This window comes from Equus caballus, chromosome 12 (genome assembly GCF_041296265.1).
Source record: "Equus caballus isolate H_3958 breed thoroughbred chromosome 12, TB-T2T, whole genome shotgun sequence".
Classification (NCBI taxonomy): domain Eukaryota; kingdom Metazoa; phylum Chordata; class Mammalia; order Perissodactyla; family Equidae; genus Equus; species Equus caballus.
Window position 1 is genome coordinate 25,730,088 of NC_091695.1, and position 27,842 is coordinate 25,757,929.

The following is a 27,842-nucleotide window of genomic DNA, read 5'->3' on the forward strand; positions in this document are numbered from 1 at the left end:
AGCAAGTCTCTGTGAGTGGGGGAACAGAAATATCAGAGTGGTGGAGGGCTAAAGAGGCTCTTTCCTTTCTTCCCTCCCCCTTTCCCTCCCTCAGTCCCTTTCTCCCTCTTTCCTTCCTTCCTTTCTTTTTTTTTCTTTTTGAGGAAGATTAGCCCTGAGCTAACTGCTGCCAATCCTCCTCTTTTCACTGAAGAAGACTGGCCCTGAGCTAACATCTGCGCCCATCTTCCTCTACTTTATATGTGGGTTACCTACCACAGCGTGGCCTTGTCCTACCCCCTGGTGCCTTGTCCGCACCCAAGATCCACACTGGCGAACCCCGGGCCAGCGAAGTAGAACTTGTGAACTTAACCGCTGCGCCACCTGGCCGGCCCCTCTCCCTCTCTTTTTTTCTTTCTTTCTCTTCCTCCCTCCCTTCCTTCCTTCTCCCCCACTCTTTGTGTCTCTCTCTGTGTCTGTGTGTGTGTGTGCGTGTGTTTGTCTGTGTATGTGTATGTGTGTGCCTGTCCCTTATGTATCCAGTATTTCTTGACCCTCCATTCTGTGCCTGGTAAGGTGCAAAGCCCTGAGGATACAGTGGGTAAACAAAGATACAGTTAATGCCCACATGCAGTTCCCAGCCTAATGGTAGACACACATTAACTCTGTTTCATCCTATGTCAAACTGCAACTGTGACAAGCTCTATGCAGGAGAGGTGCCTGGTGTGAAGAAAATCTGTTCTAGTTAACAGAACAGAAGGAAAGTCTGAGCAGAGAGGTGAAGGAACTGTAGGAGTTAACTACGGGTTGGGTGGGTGCATTCCAAGTAAGGAAAACTAAACCAGTTCACTTTTAAATGGTGCCCTTGAGATTTAATGTGATTTTTTGTATATAATAAAAATTAATAGCTGCCCTTAATTGAGGACCCACTGTGTGCCAGGGCCAAGCGCTGTTCATGTGGAGTCTCATTTATCCTTACTACTCTCTGAGGTGGGCTCCATACCCCCATTTCAGGTGAGGAGACAAAGGCAACTGAGCGGCTATGACTCGGTCAGGGACAAGCAGCCTGAGAAGGTGAGAAGGAAATGCGGGGCTGCATGCCTGTCCTCTTCCCCAGCCCCAGCCATCTCTGACCCCAAGCCCCTGGCTCCTGAAGGAATGTACAGCCCAGCCCCTGATGATTCCCATTTCTGTGATCATGGGTTTTCCACATTGACTCCTGGAGAAACAGAGTAGTACAAAAATTGGATATGAAGATTGATGTTTTTCATTGACTTTGGCTTAAGATTTGGGGTAATTAGAAAGTCTTTTTCCCTTCGTAATGTTCCCATTCTAAAGGCTACAAGAGAATCTAGGCTGTTTTGTTAGGGAGAAATCAGCTTGGGCAGATGCCTGCAGAGTGGTTTCTGTCCTGAACCAGGTGGTGACATACCAGGCTCCACCAGGAGTGAAATGTAGACACACCTTTTGCCGCCCTCCCCTCAGGGGATCTCAGATTGTACCAATAACATCCACAGTCACACATGCCAGTTGGTTTGTATGTCCTCTTTGAAGTGATTTACATTCACTGATTGACTTAATCCTTACAACTCCATGATGTAGTCCTACTGTTATCCCCATTTTACAGATGAGGAAACTGAGGCACCGTGAATCTCAGTCTCAGACCTTGTGTGGGGAAGAGCTGGAGGTTGGTTTTGGATAGTCCAGCCGCAGAGCCCGAGCTGCCTCACCTATTATTCCCAAACGTTCTCTCTAGTCCTCCCTACGAGTCCCCGTGGTACTTATTTTCTCCGTTACAGGGGAGGAAACTGAGGCTCCACATGATTAAGGGTTTCTTCAAGGTCACATAGCTGGTCAGCACTTGCAAAGCCCAGAGCCTTTCTCATGCACCTACTGCTTGAGTCCACCTTCAGGCCTGGGAGGGAACATTGGACTCAGGAAACAGAATGCTGAAAGGCCGATAAGCACATGTGTGAGTTTAGAAAAAAGAAATCAAAACCCCTGGAGTGGGGGCTGGTGAGACCACTAGCTGTGGCCCTGGGTTTAATGAACCTGCCAGTGAGTCAGCCCCTCTGTTCACAGAGACGTGGGTTGCAGTGTGCCCAGGAGGGGTCAGATGTGTCCCACCCAGGAAATTGTCATCGCCAAAGAATAGACAGATCGGAGCCCGTGCCTTGATACCTGGATGCAGTGTCCTTTCCAAAGACTGTTAGAGGAGGCATCCTCTCTGTGCCCTGGAGTCACACCCAACACATTTGGGGATCATCTATCCGCTGGGGGTCTGGCAGCAAGAGGAGCTCCAGGAAGAACCACTGGGGTCTTTGCCCCAAGCTTTAAATTTAGGGAAGAGGGTCGACAGCACCTGGGAAGCGGGCAGCCAACACCTTTGGCTGAACAACAGCTAGCACCAGATTCACACATGATGATGAATGGATGGACGTCATCTCTAGAAGCTCCAAAGGTGGCTCTCTGGCAACATCTGGCCCCCTGAGTTCTGTTATTAGGCACACTCTCCAGTGTGCTGACCTAGGCTGCACACACGGTTCCCTGTCAGGAGGCAGCCCCCATGCCAGCTGAGGCAGCAGAGGGGGAACAGAATGGGGCGGGCCCAATGTCCCAAGATGTGAGTGAGGGGAGTCGCCAGGATGGGGTGATTGGGGGATGAATAAAATGTGACATCGACCTAAGCTGGGCTTGTAAGCAGCCACTTACAATCACGTTTTGGACTACTATTTGATGACAAAGAAAAGTCTATGAGATCGTTTCCCTTATCACACACATAGTCACATGAAGAGAGGCGTACATACCAACGTGTTAACCATGGTCATTTCTGAGCAGTGCAGTTAACAACGATATTTGTTTTTCATGCACTTCTTTGTTTTCTGACTTCTTTTACAACCACCACATGTTTATGACGTAAGAATGAATGTAAAGAGACGGTAACACCTAAAATGAACGTGACCTTAGGAGACAGACAAATCTGGATCTAAACGCCAGCTCCACAATGCGCCAGACAGATGCTCTTGGACATAACTTGCTGCTCAGAGCCTAACTCTCTTCATCTGTAAAATGGGGCGGGTGAAAGGAGATTGTCACACAGAGTTCCTGATTCCGGCTGTCAGCTGTTGTTTATTTTATTCTACTTGTCCAGCTGTTCTTTAAACTGCAGGCACTCTGCTCTTCATGGAAGTGTCCTCTGCCCCAGGAGAGGCCCCACCCGGCACCACAGCCTGTGGAGGAGGAGACTTGCCTCCAGTTCCTCTCTGCTGAGGATGGAGCTTGAGAGGAGGGTTGCACCAGGAACCCAAAACTTGTGAAACTCCTGTTGCTTGCTTTCTCATTTAAAAGAGCAGTTGGTCCCATCTGAGGAAGAAGTTGCAGCAAGGGGCTCTTGGGGCAGAAAGAGGCAGCTGTGCAAACAGCTGCGCTTCTCTCTCTCTAGATCCAAGTGTTTCCTACACTTGCTGAGGGATCCAAACATCTTTTTCCTTTTTTGAAGTTTTTAACACAATTTTTTATCTTTTTTAATCCAATGACACTTTTCTTAAAAAAAAATGGTAATTCTGACTTAAATTCAAAGTATTTAAATGTACCACAAAGATTTTTCAATATCCCATTCTATTTCTCCAACTAAAACTCAGGGAAAATATATTGATCTTGTCTATACCTTTAAGATTAAGGCAATTTTCCAGACAACTTTTTTAGTATCAGCTTTATGGAGATATGTTCACATACAAGTCACCCATTTAAAGTGTATACAATTCAATGGTTTTTAGCATATTCAGAATTGTACACTCATTATCAATTTTAGAAAATTTTCATCACCCTAAAAAGAACGCCTTACCCATTAGCACTCACTACCACCTTGCCCAGCTCTAGGCAATCACTAATCTACTTTCTGCTTCTAGAGAGTTGCCTCATCTGGACATTTCATATAAATGGAGTTACACTGTATGCAGTCTCTAGCGACTGGCATCTTTCACTTAGCATATTGTTTTCAAGGTTCATCCACGTTGTAGCATGTGTCAATACCTCATTCCTTTTCATTGCCATATAATATTCCATTGTATAAATATACTATATTTGATTTATCCATTCACCAGTTGATGGGCGTTAGGCATCCTTTTTGACTTAATATGTTAACTGCAATCATAGCTATCATCTGTTGAGTGCCTACCATGTGCTAGGCACTTGATCTAATTTCTAATCCTTGCCACAGTCCAGAGGGCAGGTCTATTTCTCCCTTTATACTGATAAAGAAACTGAGATGTAGAGGTGAAGTGGCCCATCCAAGGTCACATTAGTGACACAGCCGGGATGAAAAAAGGGTTGGCCTGGCCCCCCAGTCCATCTTCTTCCCACTGCCCCATCCCACCCCATGTGCTCTGCTTTCTCCTTCCAGTTGGCACTGAGGCCAGAACAAGAAAGAATTCACTCATTCAGTGATCATTCATTCAATGAGCCCTAACCAGCACCACATGGACAGCAAGTATGCATTAGTCACTGAGCCAGGTAAGACCCATATGCCGCCTCCTGGAGTCGGCTGTCCAGGTGAGGACAGGACATCATGCAAGGAGGCTTGTGCCAGTCACCAAAAAGGGTGTGACCAAGTGCCGAGAACTCAGAGCTGTTGGAGAGCCCAAGGAAAGATTTTGAGAGAAGACGGCATTTTGAACAGGACCCCAGTAGACCAGGCAAATTTCCCCAGCAGAGATGGGAGGAGCCACCACGCAGAGGAAGTGGTGTGCTCACAGACGCCCAGACCAGGAACCTTGGTCCACAAGAAGGAATTCTGTCCTCCTGGAGGTGGGAAGTGAAGAGGGTGGGGAAGGTAGGGGAGTGGTTGGAATCACATTGCTGAGAGCTGTGAGTGCCAGGCTGGAGTCTGAGCTTTGCCCCATGGACAGCAGGAAGACGTGGAAAGTTTGGGAGCAAGACAGGATGAAAGCCATTCATGAGCACTCTGATGTCCCCAGGCCCCTGGAAATTACCCTTCCAGCTGTTCACAGAAGAGCTGTGTTTCGGCCCTTTGTGTATCTCTGTATCCCCAGCACCTAGGACAGTGCCTGATGCATTGTAGAGGCTCCATAAACATTTGTTGATTGACAGACTGATTGGATGAATGAATCTGCCTGCCAGCCCCCTCACCCTCACTGTCCTCTCCTGGCCCCTCTCCGGGCTAAGTGGAAGAAAACACCTGGTGTATTCCAGATTGTCGCATCTCACCCACCTGCCATCTCTCTCCCTCCAAGTCCCTCCTTTTCTCCCTCCTTGCTACCCCTTTCCTTTCTGGTCATGAGTACATGAAGGAACAAATGTGCACATGCTCCCACCACTGGCTAGGCAGTAGGAATTACGTTAAATTCTCACTGTTGCCCTCAGGGATAGAAATGATTCATTGCTTTTTGCAGGCGAGGAAGTTGTGATCCAGAATGGTTAAGGGAATTGCCCAGATGCTGGATGGCAGAACTGAGACTCACCCAGGGCCCTTCTGATTTCATCAAATGCTTCCAGCTGAGGGTGGGGAGTATTGTGGTGGGAGTAGGATGGCGTACAGAGGAAGAGGAGGCAAAGGAAGGGACTCCTAGGAGGGGGTGAGGGTGCAGAGGTGGAGGGGCTTCTCAAGCCCATCCTAGAACCAGGTAGCTGGATACCAGTCTGAAGTCTCCTACCCCACTCTGGGTCCTGCTGCCACATCAGGATGCTGAAGCCAGATTCCTCGACTCCACTCCTGTGTCCACTCCCCAGTAAGCTGGGGTATGAGGCAGGAACACACACAAACACACACAACATCCCCAAAGCTGAAGTGGTGAAACAGTAGTTGCCTTAAGCAGAAAGAAATGATTGTTCTGCAAAATTCTTCACCCAAGAACATTTTTATATAATTCCCAAAGTCAATCATCATCTCCTTTCTTGTTGAGGAAAACATCCCTAAGAGGCTTTGTCAGAAATCCTTCAGTCGAGCAGGCCAGCTGGTGCCCAAGGCTCTCTGGGTGGCCTGATTTTCTGCCACTCCTCTTAAAACCTTCTAGATTGTAAGCTTCAGAAAGAACCTCCAATTCCAGAATCCTCTCATTTTACAGATTGGAAATTGACGCTCAGCCCAGAGAAGGGTCTGCTCAAGGGCCTCCAGCATCAGTGGCAGAGCTGGATCTCATGTCCAGGGTCATCCTCACCCCACCCCGTTCCTCCTCTTTCTCCCAAGGCTCTCTAACCAAGCCTTTGTTGCTGCCACTCTCTAACCAAAGCTGTGCCTTTGAGGGAGAGCTGGGAACCACCCCCAAATGCTAGGCAGCATAGCTGAGGCCATGACAACATCACCCTCCACCTGGAAATTTACCTGGCGGTACAGGGCCCAGGCACACATGGGCTTCAGGGCCAAAGAGGCCTAGAGAAGCAGGTGACACACCTCCTCTCCCATCACATCACCTCCCTTCAGGTCAAGGCTCTGCCAAGGCCATGTGCTTCCTGCTCTGGGACTAAGGAGAACTTCCACAAGCTTTTGCTTTGGGTCTGTATGGTATCAATCAGCTTGGCATTGACATTCTTGTCCTGCCTATCAGAAGTCTCAGCTAGCAGTTACGTTTCTTCCTTTTTTTAAGAAAAAGTAATTTCTGCTTAATACAAGAAGCCTGAGTGAGCAAAGACTTTCTGGATACGAGGTCCTCAAAGGTAGGGGAAGATTAGCAAAAGCATCTGCAGAGCTGAAAAGGGAGGGCTCCCGAACTAAGCAATTGAAGGGGGGCCTTCCTTCCGCTGGCACTCGCCGTACACCAGGAAGGGGTGCATGAACGTCAGAAGAGTGACAAGCACCAGCATCACGTTAACCTGGAGAGGGACAGGAAGGAGTGAGGTGAAGTCCAGGAACTCTGAGCAATGCCCACGACCAAGGAGGGGACCAGAATTCCGCCTAGTTTATCTTCCACTTTCCACTCAGACACTCTGGTGGCCTGGAGGAAGGACTCTGCGTTACTTTTCATTCTGCCCTGTGGAGCCAGGTAGGGACGGATATTGTGCCCATTTCATGGATGAAGAAAGAGAGGCCCAGGCGGCATTCGGTGACCAGCTCAGGGTCACACATGAAGCTGACGGAGAAGCCAGAGCTACATTATATCTTCTGAATATTCAGTTAGGGTGCTCCGATATCACAACCAAGTAATTCTCCTCAGTCTTTCAGTTCAAGGCTTTTTTTTTTTTCTCCCAATGACTGATTTAAACTCCTGTTCTACACTTTGCTCATCTTTTCAAAATGAGGCTAAAGGGCTGTGCAGTGGTCAGAACACTGAATTCAAAGTCAAAGGACTTCTGCTCCTTTGCTGTGGGCTTCTGAACATACAAGTCACACAACCCAAATCTTTGAGCCTCTGTGTCTTCTATCTCAAACAGCTGGAGAGTCACACCCACCTCCCAGCGCTGGGCGGGTGAGCATCCCTGGCGGTATGGGGATGCAGGGGTGAGAGCACAGAGCTCCTGCCACTCAGATCAGCTGTGGAATCCAATGCACGTTGCATCCCTAGGGCTGAGGCGAAGGTCTGCCTGTGCTCATCACAAGCAGGAAATATCTTTGAAGTGTTAGGTTTTCATGAATCATTGTGAGGGTTTTGCGTTCTCCTCTAGAATATGATTACTTGTCTCCACACACATAAAAAAATATTTTCTCCCCAAATCTCTGAAGAACGTGTGCCCCCTGGGCAGCCACCCCATGATAGCCCTGTGATTTTAGGTACCCACAGCACAAGGCAGGGTGCTCCCAATGACCCCAGTGTGAGAAGAAAGACCAAGGATGTACCCGTGTGCAGCAATGTTCCTGCAGGAAATAGCTCAGCCAGATTTTGGGCGCCCCCTGCTGGGTGCCCATTGACTCACCCAGATCCGCATGTCCTTGGTGGTCTGAGGCCCACAATACTCAGGTAGAGCGGGTCATTCTGAAGGGGGCCCTTGATGAAGGTGAAGATGGGGAACTGGAGCAGAGACACAATGGCTGACAAGGCCATCACTAGCCCAAAGATCTTCCCAAAGTGCTCCGGAGGGAAACTGGGAGAGAGACAAATGGGGTTCCAGTGAGACTCAGGGACCCTCGCTCCAAGCAGGGCCTGATCTGGGTGGGCCTTTGTCAGCTACTTGCATACAACTCCCCTGTCCTCGTCCTGCCTTCACCCACCCTCACCCACACAGCCCTCTCCCCTTTGCCTTTGGTCAGGCTTTCAAACCACAGAACACAGAGAAGTTATTGTGCTTGACAGTGGGAAAACAGCAGGGACCCAGACACACGCTGCACCCCAGGGAAGTTGCAAGAAAAAGATGAACACAAAAACACATCACTATATGCCAGATGATGTGTGCACCATCAAAGGAAGCAAGAATAGAGTGCCCAGGGCACAAATAAGGGAAGACACTTTATTTCCAACTCTTCCCTGGGAGTGTTGGAACACAAGTGGGCCTCGGAGGGTGAATAAGCGTTCACCAGGTAGAGAACAGAGGCAGAGGGAGAGCTGATATAAAGGCTCAAGTACATGAAAACTCTACTCCTCTGGCCAGCCTCACCTCCAGGCACCACCCCTCCACCTGCTCCCAGACCCTGTCACCATCACCTGACCATCTCAGGCCCATCCTCACCTCCCAATTTCTGTATCTCCAGCACACTTACCTTTGCTCCGTGTGTCCCCCATTACGTAACGCACCCCAAGCCCACTTACGCAAGGGTCAGGAAGGCAGCATTGCCCCCATAGAGGAAGGAGCGGCTGATCACTTGCAGGATGAAGGTGACGTACTGGAGGGGGAGGACAGGGACTGAGGCACAGAGGGCGAAGCCCAGGCACAGCAGAGACATCAGGGCCAGAGAAGGAACCGTGAGCAAAGGGCCACCGCTGAGGCTGAGAATCCTGGTCCAAAAGGGAAGAGGAGAGGCTGCCTGCAAGCGGGCACAATGGAGGGCAGGAAGGAGGCAAGGGAGATCCGGGTAAAGGGAGAAGCCACCATCCATCTAACTTTCCAGGCAGAAACCCAGGGGGTCATCCTCGAATCCTCTTTCTCCCACATGCCCCATCTCCAGTCCATCAATGAATGTTGATGATCCACCTCCTAATTATCATTCAAATGTATCCACTCTTCTCCATCCCCACCAACGCATCCTACTTTTAAACCACCATCGCTCACTCACACATTACACAGATTGCAATGGCCTCCTAAGAGGGCCTCCTGCTCTGGCCCCTGCAAACTGTAGCCAGGCATTCTGTGTAGCACGACAGGTACTAACAAAAGACAGGGGCGATCCAAACAGCCATCCAGAGGGACAGCTGTCTTGGCTGTACTACAGCCCTGTCACAGATGACTAGGCAGCGGAGAGGAGTGAGGAGAAGGCACTGCTGGGGAGCATCCTCGGGACAGAGAGGCACACAGCAGGAAGACCGCAGAACAGCACGTGCAGTATGTGGCCTTTATCTGAGAGCGAAATTATGTCTATACAGTCTGTCTTTAAGAAAAAAATCATTGCCTAAAGATACAGGGAATGAATAGGGTGGAGGGAACAGAGAGGAAAACGAAGCTTCTTTGAATGTATATTGTTTCATGGTTTTGGCTTTGGGAAAATGTAAATGTTTGATATACAAATGTTTAAAAATTCAATTAAAATAAAATAATAGGAAGAGAACAAGCAAAGCAACCCTCCAAAATCAGGAACAAAATGAAGCCAATGAACACAACTTTATGTCAAGTTGGTGATTCTTAAAACAGTGATTTGACTGTACATCCTCCTGTGGGATATATGCTAAGGAGGAGAATGGAAGGAAGGACGGAAGGATGGAAGGACAGAGACAGAGAGGCACAGCATTCAGCCACAGTATTTTTATTAATAGTATCAACATTGCTAAAACCACTGATAATATATAAAACATACTTTAAAAATACTATACATGTGTGTGTCTGTATAGTATTGTTAGGAACCAAGATTTTCAGAGGAAGAGAAAAAGAGATACGAATGTAAAATTAAGGAAGTAAAATTTGAATTAAAGTATCGTTATTAGGCATTCATGATGTATTTTTTCTTCCAAAAAATTATGTATGCTTTAACTCTATCCAAAGCCCAAAAGCAATGACAACCCAGGAAAATTAGAAATGCCATCATGCAGACTACAGTCTTTAAATACCATTTCCCATTAAAGGGACCCAGCGTTACTTGGAGAACGGCTGGTTTCAGGTCTGGGATAGGAAACATACCTGATCAGATGGATGTGAATATCTCATTGTGCTAGAAACTAAAGACACACTCTAAAACTAATGGGATGATGTCTAAAGGACACAGATACTGGATTGGTAAAGTTCCCAATGGCCAAAGATGTGGCAGTTTGAACATCAAAAGGAATCGTGGTGAAAATGGATTGAAACACATCAAGTATATTGAAAATGAGACTTTGAAAGAGAAACAATGAGTAGTCACCCCTGGAGGTTGCTAGGGCATCACATCATTATTCTCAAAATTGGTGAAAAGAAGAAAAACCAAGCATTTATGCCAGGGTAACAAAATAGTTAATAAGGGGAAGTTTTTCTTTCTAAAGGAATTCTCACTGTTGAAAGCAGAAGGAAAGACGGAAATAGGAAATCACCAGTTTGCAAGGCTAATAAAATACTGGGCCTAGGCATTGATTATCAACGGCTGCTACAATCGTCAGGCGCACAGTCGATGGGAAACTTTATAATAACGGGATGAGACTGACAAAGTCTGAGCCCATTGATCAATCTTAACATGATAAGAACAGGACAATAGGTACCAGGGGCCTGCTGACGGGAGCCCTTAGGAAGCCCACAGCTCCACCTCTAAATTATTCTTGCCAAAAATATTAAACTGAGTCTCCTTGAGCTTCCAACCTGTGTGTTTACAGGAAATACCCAAAGAAACATTTTAAATGACACCAAAAGAATGCCAAATCCAAAATGTGGGAAATGTGACAGAGCAAACCACCCCATTTCTTCAACAAATAAACAAGGACAAAAAGCGTGTGGGAGACGACGCTTATACGTTTAAAAAGACATAAAAGGCACATCAAAAAAATATACTGTGTGGCTCTTAATTTCAACAAATGAACTGTAAAAAGACATATTTAAGACAATTAGGGAAATTTGAGCAGAGTGCGTAGTAGATGATATTAAGAAATCACTGAGGGTTTTTTGTAGATGTGATAATGATACTATGGTGATATTCAAGTAAAAGAGGGCTTATCTGTTAGAGCTACAACCTGAAGTATTTACAGATGAAATGGTTTGATGACTGAGATTTGCTGTAGAATACTCCAGCAGGGTAGGAGAAGCAGGGCAGGGGAGTCAGGGAGGGGTGTAGATGAAAGTCATAGGAGAAATGTTACTCTCTACTTTTGTCCCTCCCCATCCCCAAGCCCTGCAGGTTAAAATACCTCAGCACCCCTCTGTTCCTCGACTTATGTCCAAGGAGCTTGTGAAATCTTCTTGGCATGAGACACAGCCTGCCCCTTCTCACGGCTCTCTCTCCAGCCCCTTCCATACTCCTTTGTACCCTGGCCAGCCTGAATTACCTTTTTTTATTTTTATTTTTGCTGAGGAAGATTCACCCTGAGCTAACATCTGTGCCAATCTTCCTCTATTTTGTATGTGGGTTGCCACCGCAGCATGGCTGATGAGTGGTGTAGGTCTGCACCTGGGATCCAAACCAACGAACCTGGGCCACCAGAGCAGAGAGTGCTGAACTTAACCACTACACCACCGGCCAGTCCTTGAATCACTTGAAGGGATTCCTCGGATTCCTCAAGGTTTCCCTCTCTCCTTCACAACCTTGACCCCACCTTCAGCCCACCGTATTCTTGGGCCACTCTCCCGGGGCCCTCCTCTTCATCTCCTCACTTCTGACTCATCCTTCAGGTTTCAGCTTAGATGCCACTTTCTCCAGGAAGCCTTCCCATACACCGATCTCATCCTCATCTGGAACAGGCTGTGTGCCCTTATTGTGTCCCCACAGCCCCCTGTGGGTTTCCTTCATGGATTGTAATGCCTAATGACTTGCCTTTCTCCACTCTCTAGACTGAGAACAACGACATATCTGTCTTGTCCGTTGTTGAATCTGGATCTATGTCTGGCCCATATTTGCCACTCAGTGACTAGTGGTTAGACAGACAGATGGATAGATGGATGGAGGAATGGAGGGATAGACGGATGGATGCAAGTAGAAAAAGATTAAGAACGAAAGAGAAGATGGGCAGACAGGTAAATGAAGATCTCTCCTCTCCTGGTTCCCTGATGCTCCCGAGCCCAGGTCTCACCTGTCTTGCTCCCTTTCTTCTGGTACCTCTGTTTAAGCTTTTCCATGAGCAGGCCATTCCAGGGGGCACAGAGCACTCCAAAGAACTGAGTGATGGCAAAGGCATTTGTGTAGATGCTGTCTGCAGAGGGCAGAAAAGGCTTGAGAGATAAGAAATTTCCAGGACTGCCTTACAGGAGGGGAGCCACCCACCCTGCCCTGCCTGATCATCCTCCCCACATCACTGCTCAGACCTTTCTCTGGAGCACATAGCCCTACTGGGCTTAGCACCCCACACCCTTCTAGGTTCCAAGTCCCCAGCTGGGATGCACAGATGGGATGCCTACCAGCCCCACCACATACCTAGTGCCCTGTCTCCCTTGGCCAAGGTGGTGAGCAGAGAGTTGAGGGTACTGATAAAGAGATAATGCCACAATTGTATCAAAGACAGCCACATCCGGTGCCAGGCAAAGCGCTGAGAGAAAGCGTAGCTCCAGAAAGAGCAGAGCTCCTTCTGCAGCCCTGGATCTGGGAACTCTGATGGAGAAGGGAGGATCTGGGCATGAATTATAAGGAAAGTGGAACACTGGGGTGAACAACAGTGTCGAGGCCTTAATGGAACAGCTTGAGGTCCACGTTCACCTTCTATTCTTACCTCCCAGAACTCATCTGGCATGCTCTCCGAGCTGCCCACAAGTGGCACATGCTCACCTCTATGCCTTTGTCATCCTGGCCCTAACACCTTGAACGACCCTCCCCATGTTCTTCTCATCGACTGAAATCTGATCTCTCTTTCACAGCATGATTCTAATGACACTTCTTGCGCTAACACAATCCAGATCTTTCTCGGCCAGGTTGGTGAAAAAAAAGACAAGGAGAAGAGAAAGTTAGACATGAGATGAGGGTTAGTGGCAGACAGCTGTTGTCTCAGCAGCTCTGCCTCCCCGTTTGCTCGGTACCAGGATCTTGGTTTCTTCTGGAAATGTTCCCCTGCCCTTTTCTTCATGGTCCAGGTGGGCCTGTGAATTAGGTGTTCTCTTCCTCAGCCAAGGTCACCCAATCCGATCGTTCTCCCTAGAGAGGCAGACTGGTTGTGACCTTCGACGGGGACCCCCAGACGTATCCTGGTTCTGCTCATCCTGGAGCCTGGAAAGTTCATTTTTCCCTTATTTTCTGAGCTTCCCAGAATCCCGTTCTTGTTTCTACCTCAGCAAGCAGTGGTTTGTGATGTTTGTAACCAAAGACCCAAAAGAGATGAGGAGGCAACAGAGGCGGTGATGGAAATGGAACAGTGAGAGGGCAGACCCAGGAGACCTGCAGAAATGGGGACAAATAAGGCAGACTTAGGACTGAAGAGTCAGGGGACAGGAAGGAAAATGATGGAAGATGGAATTCAGGGGTTAGTGTGATAATAACATGAGAGAAAGAAAAGAGGGACAGAAAACAGAAACAAATCAAAAGTCTTGCCCCTGTCTGGACCCTCTAAAAAGTGAGGGGGTTGAGAAGACCCCACAGGTCCTTTCTCCACCTGACCTTTCCTGATTGAGTCTCTAGGGGAGCTCTGGAGGTGAGGGACCAGCTCGACCTCCACGAAGACCAGGTTCTGAAGGGAACTGGGTTCACCAGCAGGGCTCACCTTCCTTTGGCGAAATGAACTCCGACTGTCCCTCCAGCTCTTTGGACTCCACTGTCTTCTGCTCCTCCTCCCTGCTGTCCTTCCCAGAGCACAGGCTGTGGAAACAGAAGTCCCCTCAGCCCAGCCCAAGGGCTGTGAGCTGAGCCTGAGTCTCAGGCTGGAGGGAATAGTGCAGGGGATCCCCCGTTTCACAGCACAGTGAAATCACCTCTTAACAACCCCAAAGCCCAAGTCACAGCCAGACCAGTTAAATCAGAGTGTCTGGGAGTGGCAGTCAGGCCTCCAGATTTTTTGAAGATCTCCAAGTGATTCTGTGATTCTGATACCCAGCGAAGGTTGAGAAGCACTGGAGGCGTGGGCAGAAGAGGAGAGGCTGAGTTCACATGCCAGCTCTTCTTCTTCTTCCTGGCTGTGGCAACACGGCTCAGACATAACCCTTCCGACCCCCATTTTTCTCATTTGGAAAATGGAGATAAGGCTATCTATCTGAGAGGATCATGGTGAGATGAAATCAGAGAGCACTTGGGATCTGGCAGATAGTAAGTCAGCAGCAAATGAAAGCTCTCCCTCTACTGCTTGTGGGGAAGAGCTGCAAAAAGGGCCACAGTTCTTCACTTCCTCTGTTCTCCACTCTTTGCGATGGAATTTTGCAGCTCTGACTATTTCTCCATCGCCTGAATCTGCACTGGGCCTTGTGAGCTGCCTCAGCCAAGAGAATGCAGCAGAAATGATGCTGTGCCAATTAAAGCCCTGAACTTTAAGAAATCTCGTGCATTTCTGCACTCTCTCTCTTGGAACCCTGGAACCATCACATGGACATGCCCAAGCCAACCTGCCGGAGGATGAGAGCCAGGTGTCCCAGACATCCCTGTTACCCCCAATGACCTCCAGAAAACACTCGTGTGAGTGAGGTCATCCTAGACAAGCCAGCCCCGAGCTATCCCACTAGATGATCAGAGGCAAGAATGAGCTCTGTCAAGATCATCCCAGTCTGTCCCTGATCAGTAGAACTCGTCAGCTACCCACAGACACAAGAAAAGTAATAAATGCTTAAGGTTTCAGGCCACTGAGTTCTGGGGTGTCTGTTATGCAGCAATTGCCAACTGACACACCCATTCTGGTCTTCCTCTCCTGTGACAGGTTTCCTCTGCCCTACTGTGACCACGACTTTCCCATCCCCTGCTTCCGTCCCAGGTCACATGGGGGGCTCTGGCTCACAATCGCTAGATCATAGTCTTTACCCATAGCGGTAGTTGGGGGCAGCGCGTAGGGGATGTGCCCCCGGGGCAGCAGGAGGAAAGTGCGCCCAACATGCCAGACACTGAAGACAGAGAAGAAGAGGAAGAAGGCCCTGAGGCTGATGCCCTGTTCATAAAGGAGCTGCAGATAACGGAGGGAAAAAAAGTCAGTGTAGGGGCCAGCCCAGTGCAATGGTGGTTAAGTTCACATGCTCTGCTTTGGCAGCCTGGGGTTCGTGGGTTCAGATCCCAGGCGTAGACCTGCACACTGCTCATCAAGCCATGTTGTTTTCGCGTCCCACAAACAAAATAGAGGAAGACTGGCATAGATGGTAGCTCAGGGACACTCTTGCTTAAGCAAAAAGAGGAAGATTGGCAACAGATGTTAGCTTAGGGCCAATCTTCCTCACCAACAAGAAAAAGGTAAGGGAATTCTGACACATGCTATAACGTGGATGAACCTTGAGGACATCATGCTAAGTGAAATAAGCCAATTATATAAGTATAAATACGACATGATTCCATTTGTAGGAGGTCCCTAAAGTAGCCAAATTCACAGAGACAGAAAGTAGAAGTGGGGCTGCCAGGAGCTGGGTGGGGTGGGATACTGGAGAGTTAGTGTTTAATGGGGACAGAGTTTCAGTTACACGAGATTGAAATGAGTTCCATCTGGAGATGGACGGTGGTGTTGCTTGCCTAACGATATGGTGAACTTAATGCCGCTGAACCATACACTTAAAAATGGTTAAGATGGTAACTTTTATTCTATATATTTTACCACACCAAAGAAAAGTCCAGGTAAGAAGCAGGAGCTGGAACCCCAGTTTCTAAGAATGAGTCTTGGTACAGGCTGTTGCCTTCCACCCTGGAAGCTAATTAATTACACCTCGTACACACATAGCGTCCCTGTCACCCCAGGGCCCAACCAGCAGCAGAGGAGGCAGCGTATTATCCATCCCCACAGCCTTATAGAGCCTCCTAGTGAAGTTTCTCAGAGATCTTCCACCCTGGTGCTTTTTTCTTTTTTTAATGGCAGCAAAGTCCTTTTGTTCAAACAAAACTTTACACAGAAATTCAACTTATGAAACACATCAGTGGGGAGTGGCCCGGTCATCCTGCCCCTTATTCTCCTTCGTAACCAACATAACATCAAAGGGAACCCCTCGGTGTTCCTCGACACCCAGTTTGAAAAGCATTGATCTAGCCCAACCTCCCCACTTTACAGAGGGTGAAACTGAGGTCCAGAGAGGTACAAGGAATTGCTCAAGGTCAGGGTAAGCAGCAGCAAGGTCAGATTACATGGAGATCTCCAGCTCCTGCTCTGGCACGCTCTCTCTCCTTCCAACTCCAAAGAGGGAAGAGAGAAAGGGAAGCACATCCAGGGGAAGGAGGAAGAACCTGGAAAGCGATTCTTCTACGAGTGGTACAAACTACTAGGATAGGTCTGGAAAGTTTGGATGATAACAGAACTAAAATGCCAGGAGTTTGGAGCCCTTACTAAATTAGTCTTTCCCAAACTACAGACTTCTGCCCACTTTTCTGATTTGGGCATAACCCATGCCCATCCTATTATTTGCTAAAATGTTTTCTTTACGTTGACTCCATTTTATCCAAAAGAAATCTATTATTTTTAAAGGAAACTTTGTATCACTACTGTAAATGAAAAGCAACTCATGTTGCTTGTTAAGAATAGAAAGGAATTGTAAAAATAAATACAATGAAAGTAAAACAATGTTATTAAGTTATAACTAGATGCAGTTGCCCTCAGAATGTTCCAAGCTTGAAACCTGCTCCTGCCATAGTGTTAAATTCATGCCGGCCCCATGTCAAGACTTTCATTCATGAAATCAGAGGACTGAAAGAGAAATAAAAAAAGAATGGTTTTTCCACCAGACGATTCAGTGCTTAAAGTGGCATGGTTGTGCCTCCTAATGTCCTCTGAATTAACTATTGTTCTATACCTTGAGAAGCACTGTAGACTATTCACGCTATTTACCATTCAATTTCTGTCTTTATAAAAGGTACCTCTCTCCTAATGTTGGGTGAGATTCTTTCACAAGTGTGTCATTGTGGCCCCAACACTTTTTCCAAAAACAAAAAGCCCCGTTTTATGGAGGAAGGGAGAACTGGTGATCAAATGATTCACAAGGTGAGTCACACATACCTACCCACCACTGGCCACATTCAGCCACTTGAAAATCATTTACAGGCTCTAAGATAACATAAAGCGGGTTTGATGAGGAGAGTGGTTTTAAGTAACTGGCTTGAGGTGCCAGGCTATCTCATGAGATCAAAGACGCTCAGCCCGCGTTTATGGAGCACAAACGGAGACGACCTCGTGATGCCATACGGCTTCAGCAAAGGACTACACACACCAGAGTTATGTACTTTTACTTCCTATCCCCAAAATTGAGCCACATGATCTGACGCTGGGGAGAAATATTAGAAGGCATCTCTTGGCCAGCATAACCAAGATGCTAGGAGAGGGTACGGCCAGGGACCCCAAGCCCACTTCCCACTAACTTGCTCTGTGGCCTTGGGCAAGTCTTTGCAAGGGGTCTCTCTCTAGCCTCAGTTTTCTCCTCTGCATACTGGGAGAAAGCAGGAATCAACCAGATTGGAATTCCTAGACTTTGGGAATTTCATACATTTATAGACCAGTAAATGTGAAAAGAAAACTTTTGACTACCTAGGATCGTCAAGTTTTACCCTGCTGAGTAAGGATATTTTCAAAAGCAACTGTCATTCATATTATCACTTCGTTGAAATAAGAGAGAGAGAACATGTTAATACATACAAGAGGAAAGATGTAATATTTGGAACAAATTCTTCTCTCTGAGGCAATCCCTCCATTGCGCTTATTTTTTGCATTTCTCGCTAGGTGAAACTGTTTTCATAGACCAGTAATAACTCTCTCAAGGATTCTTTCAAGCTCAAAGTCTGTGGCTTTCTGATAACCGTGGGGGGTCAGTGTGTCCTGTCCATCACCTTCGGCAACTGCCCACCCAGCAGGTGCCCCTGAGCTTGTGTCCCTCCCCCCCCCGACAGCACTCACCTGCAGAGGTGAAGGCTATGGTGAGCGTGGCACTGGTGTAGAGAAATCTGAAACACAGAACAGAGGATGGTGGATGTTGTCAAGAAAAAGGAAACCTGGGGGACAAAACCGAGAATTCTACTCACCCAATCTCCAAATTTGGCACTAGAGTACATTCTCAGCCTGGGGGTCCAATGGGCATGGATGCCTCTGGAGCCCCAGGCTCAGAACCAGGTGCCAGAAGCCCGGATGTGGTTGATAGGTGGCCCTGACCTCACAAATGATGGTATTTTGCTCCTCTCAAGGTCCAAAGCTAGACTGGGAAATCCAGGGCAGTGAACTCAGCTAAGGATGCAATGAGTTCAGGAGAAGGTTACTGAGCCTGGCAAGAGGCAAAGTGGGTGGAGACAAGGCCCTCCCACCTGGGAGTCCCAACAGGCCAATCTTTTGCAGAAAGGGGTTAGTGCCTGGTCTACAAATCAAAACTTTCAGTCCTGATTCCTACTCGCTCTGTGACCTTGGTCAAGACACTGCCCTTCTCTGGGCCTCAGTGGCCTTTTCTATGAAAGGAAATGATTAGACTGACCTAGAACACAAGCTTAAAGTTCTAGGGCTCTGTGATTATAGAACCACAATCCAAAGGTTATGGGGATCTTCCAGCCGTTTGGGGGTCTTATAAGACATGGGGTAATAAAAGTAGTGCCCAATTGTGATATAGTGATTTAGAATAAGAAATGTCTATTTGGTCCTTGTCCCTAGTCCCTATCACAGGACTTCTAAAATCCTTCAAATTCCTCAGTGATAAGAGCACTAGGAGCATCTTTTGTTCTACTGAGCTGACTCTGGGTGGACTCCTGGATGGCTCCTGGAACAGGCTGATCACCAGAAAGACAAAGCCATAATTAGAAGATTGGAATTTTCAACCCCGCTCCCTACTTCTCTAGAGAGGGGAGAGGGGCTGGAAACGGAGTAAGTAATTAGTCATGCCTACTTGAGGAAGCCTCCACAAAACCCCTGTAGTAGAGGGTTCGGAGAGCTTCTGGGTTGGTGAACACATCCACATACTAGGAGGGTGACACACCCCAACTTCCCAGGGACAGAAGCTCCGGGGCTCAGGACCCTCCCAGACCTCACCTACATATCTCTTCATCTGGCCGTTCATCTGTATCCTTTATCACATCCTTTAATAAACTGGTAAATGTAAGTAAGTTTTCCCCCGAGTTCTGTGAGCTGGTCTAGCAAATAATCGAACCCAAGGGGGAGGAGGTCATGGGAACCTCCGCTGTGTGGCCAAGTCAGACAGAAGTTGTGGGTAACCAGGGGACACACCACTTGCGACTGGTGTCTGAAGTGGGGGCAGTTTCGTGGGACTGAGCCCTTACCTGTGGGATCTGACTCTATCTCCCGGAAGATGAGGTCAGAATTGAGTTAAATTGTAGGTCACCCAGCTGTTGTCGCAGGATGGCTTGGTGTTGGAACAACCCCCACACACACACATTTGGGTGTGAAGTATTATGTGTAAAAGTAAAGGAGAAACACAGGAAGGAAGACTGAGTTTTTCTTAACACATGGAGGCTGCAGAAGAGGGAGGAGAGGGAAGAGGAGGAGAGGGAGTCAAACACCAAGAGAGACGAGATAAAGTCATTATGTGCCAAACGCTTAAAGACCAAGGGACCTGGCTATTTCCTGGCCCAGCCGGCCCTCCAGTCCCTCTGACAACTAATCTCTCACAAGCATGCCAGGTGCTGCTTGCTTTGGGTTCTATCAGCTCCGAGCAGGGCACTGCTTATCACTCACCCAGGCCAGTTGGAGTGGTACCCTGGATAAGCGAGAGCAAGTCCCTTGGCCTCTTTGACTCATCTGCATGGGAAACCCCATTGTCTTCCCTCCAGCCCAAGGGGCCCTGATATCCCACCACTGCAGGTGCCAGGAGACCTCACTGGCTAAGCCTCTGGGGAGTGACGGGGGGTGAGGAAGATGAAAATTAAGTCTGAGCAACCTGGCCATGAGGGCTTGTAGGAGCTATAGACAAGGATCCCCGGGATGAAGGCAGAGTGACAATTTTAGGTTTTGCTAATTTCATAACCCCGGCCCCAGGCCAGCCCTCACAGAAAGCATGTCATATAGAACACACAGTCACACCTAGCAGAGGAAGGAGGCAAGGAAAGGGAAGTAGGGGTGTGGAAAGAGAGCAGGTCTAGCCAACTTCACACTCTGGGCTGTTTCTCACACAGCTGCTGAGGCAGTGCCTGGCGGGGCTGCCCAGTTGCCTGGCCCGAAACTCCCTCCAAGAGAGGCTAATGCCAGAAGAATTCCTCTTGCTCATCTCCACCCAGACTGGGCCTTTGGGACTTACATGGCTATGAGGCGGGCCACAGTGGTCTTGAAATGGTCAAAGATGTAGCCGGTGGGGAACGTCATGAAGTTGTTCATGAAGGATGCCAGGGTGAAGATGAGCGAGACCTTCTCATCCTGGGCTTTGCAGTGTGGAGGCCAGAAAGGGGGATCTCAGAAGCCAGAGTGGGTAGGCCAACCTCCCATCCATCCCAGCCTTCTTGCCAGGTGGGCTCCCAGCCTGATTCCCCTCCAGAGCAGCCTGTCCTGTCTTAGACAGCCGGCTGGTAGAAAGTTCTCCTTTCAGTGAGCTAAAATGTGACTGACTCTAATTACCCCTCAGGAGCTACTACTTCCCTCTCCAGGCACCTCCTAGACTGAGGTTGAGGGTTAGGGGACAGGGGAGGCTGACACCCCCTTTCTCTCATTGTAGAAAGTTTGGCAGGGTGGGCATGGGATGGAGTCCTCTCTACCCCTTCCCACCAAGTGAGAAACAGCCTCAGCTTCCTAGAGAAGTCATCACTCCCTTACCAGTCTGTCTCGTGGCATTGCCCGTCAGCGTGGCATTTGGTTGACACGGCTCCTCAAAGTAATGCTCTGTCTTGAAGACAAACACCAGCGACGCCAAGCCGAAGAGGACACCTGCAAAGCCAAGACATTCCAGCAGCCCCCACACTTCAGTGGAAATGAAGTTTGAAGATCCAGAAGGCCTCTCCCTTGGAGGGTCCAGATCTTCCTAGCACCAACTCCATAAGCCCCTCCCACCTCCCATGCCTTGTCATCTTTCATCCCCACTTCCACATCACCTCGGTTCCACATGGACACACAGCTGCCACCGGAGGCCAGGGGCTGGCAGAGAGCCCAGTACCAAATCTTCCAGGCACTGCCATCAACCCAGTAAAAGTGCCGGCAGCTGCCCTACAGGAGAGAGGAAGGGAGAAGGTGGGCAGGAGCATGAGGAAAAGGGAAAGCAGGTAGGTAGAGCTGGAACTGTCCCTCTCTGATCCTCCAGCTGCCTGCTGGCCATTTGCCTTCTCTACTGGACCATCATGGACAAAGTCCTGGTCAAACAAAATGTTAATTCACAGTGATCAGCACCATCACATTCTATGCATCCTCCTGACACACTCATCCTTCTGGCCCTAACAAGACGTGGGACAGGAGTTTCAACCCCATTCTAGAGATGAGGACCCAGGCTCATAGTCCTGCCCAAGTCACACAGACAGTCAGAGGCTGAGCAGAACTTGAACCTAAACCTACTCATCTAAAGCCTTGGCTCTTCCCGATGCCTAGGCAGCCAAATTGCTATCGTGCCCAGGTGTCCAACTCTCCCCAGTTCTTCAGGGGATCAGAGAGCAGAAGCATAAAGAAATCTGCAGCAAGTTGACCACTGGCTTGGTCAGAAGGGGCTCCCCATTTAGGGCTGAGACCCCTCTTACCCAGCCTGTGCTCATGCTTGAAATCCAGACTTGATCCTGGCTGACACATCTGGCTGAGCACTGGATGTGGTAGGTAAAGATGAGGTTATGGATGGAGACGAGTCTGCCCCAGTAGCACCTCTGCCAAGTATACTTCAAGGCAGGATAGAAGAGGAAAAATGGGGTGCCCCTCCTCAAGAATACACATGACGTTAGCCCTGGGACTTGAAGTCTCCACAATTCATTCCCTCACTCGCCAACCCAAGCACACAGCCATTTGAAGACTGGAGATCAAAATGTAACTTCTGTTTCCACTTGACCCTCACCTCTTAGCCCCTCTTACCCACCTCTAACACCTCTGTGAGCCTCAGCCCCTGCTGACACCCCCAGGGTTCTCAGTGAGGGAAATAAACAGTGGCACATTGGCCAGAGACATCCCCTCCATGCCCTCCTCCTCACCCCTGCCCTCAACCTCAACCACAGGCCACTCACCTGAGCTTGACTAAACGTCATGGCTCTCGCCACCACAACAAAGCAGCAGGTCTAGCATCCAGGGATGCCTTCCAGTTTGACTGTATCCTCTTCTTTAGGGCACTGAAAGTCCTTGTCCACCTCTTCTAGGGCTGAGACTGATTTGACAGCCCTCTCTTGCTCAGGGGCATCCTCACCTCCAGAGCCTCCCTCCTCCTCTTCCTCCAGCAAGGTCAGTCCCTCCATAGGAGCCTCCATTGTCCCGTGTTCTGGCATCTCCCCATCCCAAGGCAGAATCTCATCTCCCAAGGGGCTCTCAAAGTAGGACGTTTCAGTCCCTGGCAGACAGAAAGTCCAACTACACACCCCCACATCTTTCCTGTTCCTCTCCGGAACCATGGACCATTCCCTCCTTGCCCTAGCCATCAGAATGCTCAGCCTTGGAAAGAGAGGAACCTAGAACCAAGCCTCCATGAGGACAACCTAGCCTCCCACATGAGGTCAGAGGTGAAGATCAAGGACTTAGCATCAGGCCACTGTGGGTTTGGGTACTGATTCCATCATCTACTAGCTTTGCTTCATTTGCAATATGGGTATACAATACTACATTCCTCATGAGGATGCTATGAGGATTAAAGGAGATAATGCATAGAAAATGCTTAGCACAGTACACTAGGTGAGCTCAAAGTAAAAGAAAGTCATTATGGTGATCATCATGGACATTACCGATAAAGGACAAAATTGAGAAAGTCATAGTATAAATGAGGCTGCAGATATACAGATGCCCCGAGGAGTCCCTCTAACTCCAGGTTCTACAGTCTCTGTTCCTTTAAATGCAGACATCTGAAAATAGAGGATGGCCAGCAAAAGAGGTGGCTTTGTGACTCCGACCCTACATACATTAGAAAGGAGCAGAGGAGAGAAAGAAAGACTGAAGACTAAGGAGACTTACCCAGATGAAGAGCTGAAACTGCCCCAAATACAACAGCCAGAAGTAGGGAGAGTTTCATCTTGGCTTTTTCCTGCAGTGGGGAACATAGTTTGTCAAACACACACACACACACGCACACACACACACACACACACATACACACACACACACACATACACACACACACACACCACAGCCGCACCATTAGGGACATTGGGAGTGAGGTAAAGAAACAGCAGGCATGAATAGAAGCCAGGATGGGCCAGAAAAGCTAATGCTGAGCCCAGCCTTTGATTCTCCAGGATGCTAGCACTTCTTTCTGAATATAATGAAGCAAACCATGGGGGGCAGACAAGGTTGGCTTTCCTGTGGACCCGAATGTGAAGAGGGGAATAATATTTTTGTTTTGCACTTAATAAGCCCCTCACAGTCTATGAAACAAAGAGAATCCAGAAACAATGATTATTGGCCTTCCTAGGCCACACAGCACTTAGAAAGTTGGTTCCCTCCTCAAAGTGCAAAAAACCACATATTCATCGCTGCCTTCCCCAACCAAGGAGAGCTTTCGCATACCTCAGGAGGAATGTGAAAGGTAGAGAATGAGAATTTCTGTCTGCCGACACCCATGCAACCTGACAGCCATACACAATCCCAGCCAGCCCTCCAGAACCTCCCAGCCCAGGCCAGACGTCTCCCAGGAGATGAACATTTACCTGGAATAAGTTCCACTACACCAGAAAGCACTCACCTGCCCAGAAGTCTTCCCGGGTCCTGAGGAATTCCCAAATCCCAGATCTTCCTTCTCTCCATCCCACAGTGACATTTTATGTAGGGACTTTGGAGGAAGTTCCCAAGAGGAAGGAAGGTTTGCCACAGCCTGAGGGAGGTGGGAGGGCTGATAAGAACCATGCATTTCTTCACTTCCTTGGGGAGACCACTGATTACCCTCCAGCTACTCTCCTGTCACCCCTTTCTGGAACCTGGGGGGCCGTTCTCAGATGTCTCAGGGCCAGTGGTTCCTATCCTGTACTGAATTTCAGACTCTCCTTGGGAGCTTGAGCAAAATGCATGATTCTCCTGCTTTATTGGTGGGAATGTGAACTGTCACAGACATTTTAACCCTGAAGTACGTTTCATTAGCTTCACAGTAAATCTGCCTCCAGTAAAGTTGGAGTGTGGGCATGATCATGAGGACTTAGCAGAAACGAACTTAACTGTAGATGAGGGCTGGCCCCTTAAAGGAAGGTGCATAGAAAAGGGGTGTGGGCAGCTTTGGGAGTAGTTTGGGACGATCAAGCAGTGGGCACTTGCAAAGGCCCAACACCAATGATATCCCACCACAAGGAGACAAAGGGTATGATTCCCACACATAAGGCCCATCTCAGTGGACACATCAATGAAGACAGCACTGCATTCTCCAACCAGAAGGCCCACAGGCATTCCTGGTGAATCCAGCTCTCAGGAGCCTGGGCTGGGGCTGAGGACTTTCTCTGAGGACTTTCCTTCTGAGGAGAAGATGGAGGCAGCGGTGTCCTGGAGGGGCCCTCTCTCCCAGCCCTCCCCCCCAGCCCTCCCCTTCTCGACACTGGGCTGGTCCTCCTGCGGGTGCATCAGCCCCTCCTGGCCTGAACCCGTGTGTGTGAGCCTGACACTATCTTCCCACAGCTGAACTAAGTTAGTGCTTCTGTGTGCTAGACTTTGGGTTGACATCAGTACTAATAAAATAGCTAACTTGTCTCTCCTGTGTCCTGGTGTCCCCAGCACAGTCAGCAACATAATCACATGGACCCACTCACCAACCCTGGTGAACTTGCTGTGGTTTGTTATTAATCCTATTTCATAGAAGAAGAAATGTGCGCTACATGGAAATTCAAACTGGAACCAATGCTCATTCCTACCACTACACTGCTTCCTTAATGACTCCGCACAAAAGCAAACATTTAGTGACAACGTGCCATTGCCAGGCCGTGGGCTAAATGCATTACAGATGTTGTCTAACTCAACTTTATTTTATTGAAGAAGAAACTGAGGCTTAGTAAGGCTAAAAACATTGAAATGTAGAACTGGGACTCAGACACAGAGGTTTGTGGCTCTGGTGGCTGGGATCCTGACTTCTGTGCTATGTCTGTCCGGGAAAAATTAGGACATTCCTTGGCACCTTCTTTTCTATATGTGTTGGGTTAAACCCGGTTCTGCTGCAGTAACAAGTAGGCTGCGAAATCTCAAGGTTTCCTACACATAGCAGGTCAGACAGCCCCTTCCATCAGGTAGCTATGCCTTCAGGGACACATGAACTCCCAGATCCCTGTGGCAAGGACAGTGAGAACGGGAAGATCATAGGGGCTCATTTAAAGGCCAGGCCTGGGAGAGACTTACATCATTTCCTCCCACATAGCATTGGCCACACCCAGTAGCATGCTGCAGAGCCCAACTTATGCAAGGAATACCAGGAAACATCTCTCCCCATGTGCTCTGCTGTCTCCTTCCAGTTGGCACTGAGGCCAGAACAAGAAAGAATTCACTCATTCAGTGATCAATCATTCAACAAGCCCTAACAGGCACCACATGGGCAGCCAGCACACATTAGTCACTGAGCCAGGAACGACCCATATGCCGCCTCCTGGAGTTTGCTGTCCAGGTGAGGAGAGGTCATTGTGCAAGGAGGCAGGTGACAGTCACCAAGAAGGCTATGACCAAGTGCCGAGAACTCAGAGCTGTTGGAGAGTCCAAGGAAAGATTTTGAGAGAAGATGGCATTTTGAACAGGACCCCAGTAGACCAGGCAGATTTCCCCGGCACAGATGGAAAGAGCCATCACGCAGAGGAACTGGTGTTCTCACAGACGACCAGACCAGGAACCTTGGTCCACAAGAATGAATTCTGTCCTCCTGGAGGTGGGAGGTGAAGAGGGTGGGGAAGGTAGGGGAGTGGCTGGAATCACATTACTGAGAACCGTGAATGCCAGTCTGGAGTCTGAGCTTTGCCCCATGGACAGCAGGAAGCCTTGGAAAGTTTTGGAGCAAGACAAGATGAAAGCCGTTCACGAGCACTCTGATGTCTGTCTTCAGACCCAGGTCCCCAGGCCCCTGGAAATTACGCTTCCAGCAGTTCACAGAAGACCTGTGTTCCAGCCCCTTGTGTATCTCTGTAACCCCAGCACCTAGGACAGTGCATGATGCATTGTAGAGGCTCCATAAACATTAGCTAATGGACAGACTGATTGGATGAATGAATCTGCCTGCCAGCCCCCTCCCCCTCACTGTCCTCTCCCGGCCCCTCTCCAGGCTAAGTGGAAGAAAACACCTGTTGTATTCCAGATTGTCCCATCTCGCCCACCTACCATCTCTCTCCCTCCCGGTCCCTCCCCTTCTCCCTCCTTGCTACCCCTTTCCTTTCTGGTCATGAGGAAATGAAGGAACAAATGTGCACGTGCTCCCACCATGGGCTAGGCAGTAGCAATTACTGTAATTTCCCACTGTTGCCCTCAGGGATAGAAATGATTCATTGCTTTTTGCAGGTGAGGAAGTTGTGATCCAGAATGGTTAAGGGACTTGCCCAGTTGCTGGGTGGCAGAACTGAGACCTACCCGGGGCCCTTCTGATTCTATCTAGTGCTTCCAGCTGGGGGTGTGGAGTATTGTGGTGGGGAGTGGGATGGGGTGTGGAGGAAGGGGAGGCAAAGGAAGGGACTCCTGGGAGGGGGTGAGGGTGCAGGGGTGGAGGGGCTTCTCAAGCCCATCCTAGAACCAGGTAGCTGGATACCAGTCTGAAGTCTCCTACCCCACTCTGGGTCCAGCTGCCACATCAGGATGCTGCTGCCAGATTCCTCACTCCACTTCTGAGTCCACTCCCCAGGAAGCTGAGGCATGAGGCAGGAGCACACACACGCACACAACAGCCCCAAAGCCTGAAACGGTGAAACAGTAGTTGCCTTAAGCAGAAGGACTTTATCGTTCTACAAAATTCTTCTCCCGAGAACATTTTTATACAATTCCCGAAGTAAATCATCATCTCCCTTCTTGATGAGGAAAACATCCCTAAGAGGTTTTGTCAGAAATCCTTCAGTCGAGCAGGCCAGATGGTACCCAAGGCTCTCTGGGTGGCCTGATTCTCTGCCATTCCTATTAAAACCTTCTAGAACGTTAGCTTCAGAAAGACCCTCCAGCTCCAGAACCCTCTCATTTTACAGATGGGAAACTGATGAGGGTCTGCTCAAGGGCCTCCAGCATCAGTAGCGGAGCTGGATCTCAGGCCCAGGGGACCCCCACACACTACCCCGTCTCTCCTCTTTCTCCCAAGGCTCTCTAAACAAGCCTTTGTTGCTGCCACTCTCTAACCAAGGCTGTGCCTTTGAGGGAGAGCTGGGCACCACCTCCAAATGCCAGGGGGCATAGCTGAGGCCATGACAACCTCACCCTCCACCTGGAAATTTACCTGGCGGTACAGGGTCCAGGCACACATGGGCTTCAGGGCCAAAGAGGCCTAGAGAAGCAGGTGACACACCTCCTCTCCCATCACATCATCTCCCTTTGGGTCAAGGC

The 27,842-nt window shown here is 48.9% G+C and overlaps 1 protein-coding gene across 1 annotated transcript; it reads right to left on the reverse strand.

Moving 5' to 3' along the window:
* Window positions 1-2,038: 2,038 nt before the first annotated feature.
* On the reverse strand, window positions 2,039-22,414 carry LOC100062037 (equilibrative nucleobase transporter 1). The gene is given in 11 exon segments (XM_070229109.1): window positions 2,039-8,013; window positions 12,264-12,383; window positions 12,605-12,778; window positions 13,878-13,972; window positions 15,119-15,134; window positions 15,137-15,257; window positions 18,121-18,217; window positions 20,506-20,626; window positions 21,015-21,125; window positions 21,290-21,401; window positions 22,394-22,414. Coding segments are annotated over 11 exon segments (1,026 nt in total). The 3' UTR covers window positions 2,039-7,975.
* Between the last annotated feature and the right edge of the window lie 5,428 nt (window positions 22,415-27,842).